Here is a 1,133-nt window from a genome sequence, read left to right on the forward strand (position 1 = left end):
ATGCTCCCATTGGTTGATTGATCGAAAAGGGCGGGGACTCTAGGCAGCAGTCGCGGAGTGCCGCGGGTCCACAGTGCTGCACTGAGCAGAGGAAGGGGCGTCCCGGGATATTTGGAGGATAGAGGTGTGGGCAGGATATCATGTGGAGGCAAAGGGGCGAGAAGTGCGGGGCGGTGAGAGGGGTGCGGGGCGGTGAGAGGGGAGCGGGGCGGTGAGAGGGGAGCGGGGCGGGCAATATGTGGGATTCTCAGAATGTCTTTTCCGCAGCGTGATGACCACACCTGCCGGCTCCGGCAGGGGCTTCGGCTCCGTGTCCTGGTGGGGCCTGTCCCCGGCGCTGGACCTGCAGGCTGAAAGTGAGTCCTAACACGCAAGGTCTGATGTACCGTCTGCCTTCCCAGCCTGGGCAGACGGCCTTTTAGAGCTCGTAGTCCCAGCGTCGGTGGCAGGGGACGCGCTAACGTTCTCCAAGGATCCAACGGCGGAGGGCGCGCTCCCAGGGGCAGCCCCGAGGTCCTGTCTGCAGACTATGAATCCCAGAATACTCGAAGAAAACACCTCCCCTTAGAACCTAGGCCACAGGCGCGACGCCTACTGGGATTTGTAGTCCATTGTTGTAGGGGATGCTACGGTGGACGGTCTGCCAACCACCATGGTGCGCCAGCCGGCTTTCATCTTGCCAGGTCCTCCTGTGGACCCAGATTCCCAGGCTGATACGGTGCACAGCACCCCCGAGCTAGATGTGCTGCTTCTGGGCTCTGTGGATGGACGGCACCTGCTGCGGACGCTGTCCCGAGCGAAGCTCTGGCCTCGCAGGAGGTTCAACGTGAGCTGGGATGGAGATAGCCCAGATTCCCGAGTCCTTGAGGGAGGAAGGGATTGGAATTCTAAAACCTCAGGTCCAGGAATGAAGGGGCTGGAGACTCCTAGATCTGAGGGAGGTGGAAGTTGGGAGCGAACTCATGCGTCTTGGGAAGGAAGGGGCTGGGGTTTGGAACTCGTGATTTCTGTAGTGAGGAAGAGCTCAAAGATCAGGTCTTCTGAGTAATGGAAGCAAAGAGGGCTCTGGGGACCCAGACTCCTGTGTTTGAAGGAAGAGGCTGGTGTACAGAACTCCTGGGTGTGTGGAAGGA

At 60.0% G+C, this 1,133-nt stretch overlaps 1 protein-coding gene across 1 annotated transcript in view; it reads left to right on the top strand.

Annotated features, from left to right (window-relative positions):
- DNAAF3 (dynein, axonemal, assembly factor 3) overlaps positions 1–1,133 on the top strand; it is a 7,943-nt gene continuing 6,810 nt past the window's right edge. The window contains 4 exon segments of the mRNA XM_011932589.1: positions 1–86; positions 88–132; positions 265–356; positions 684–947. Of these exon segments, the coding sequence (XP_011787979.1) occupies positions 1–86; positions 88–132; positions 265–356; positions 684–947 (487 nt within the window).

The sequence above is a fragment of the Colobus angolensis genome, unplaced genomic scaffold, assembly GCF_000951035.1.
Source record: "Colobus angolensis palliatus isolate OR3802 unplaced genomic scaffold, Cang.pa_1.0 Scaffold96, whole genome shotgun sequence".
NCBI lineage: Eukaryota > Metazoa > Chordata > Mammalia > Primates > Cercopithecidae > Colobus > Colobus angolensis.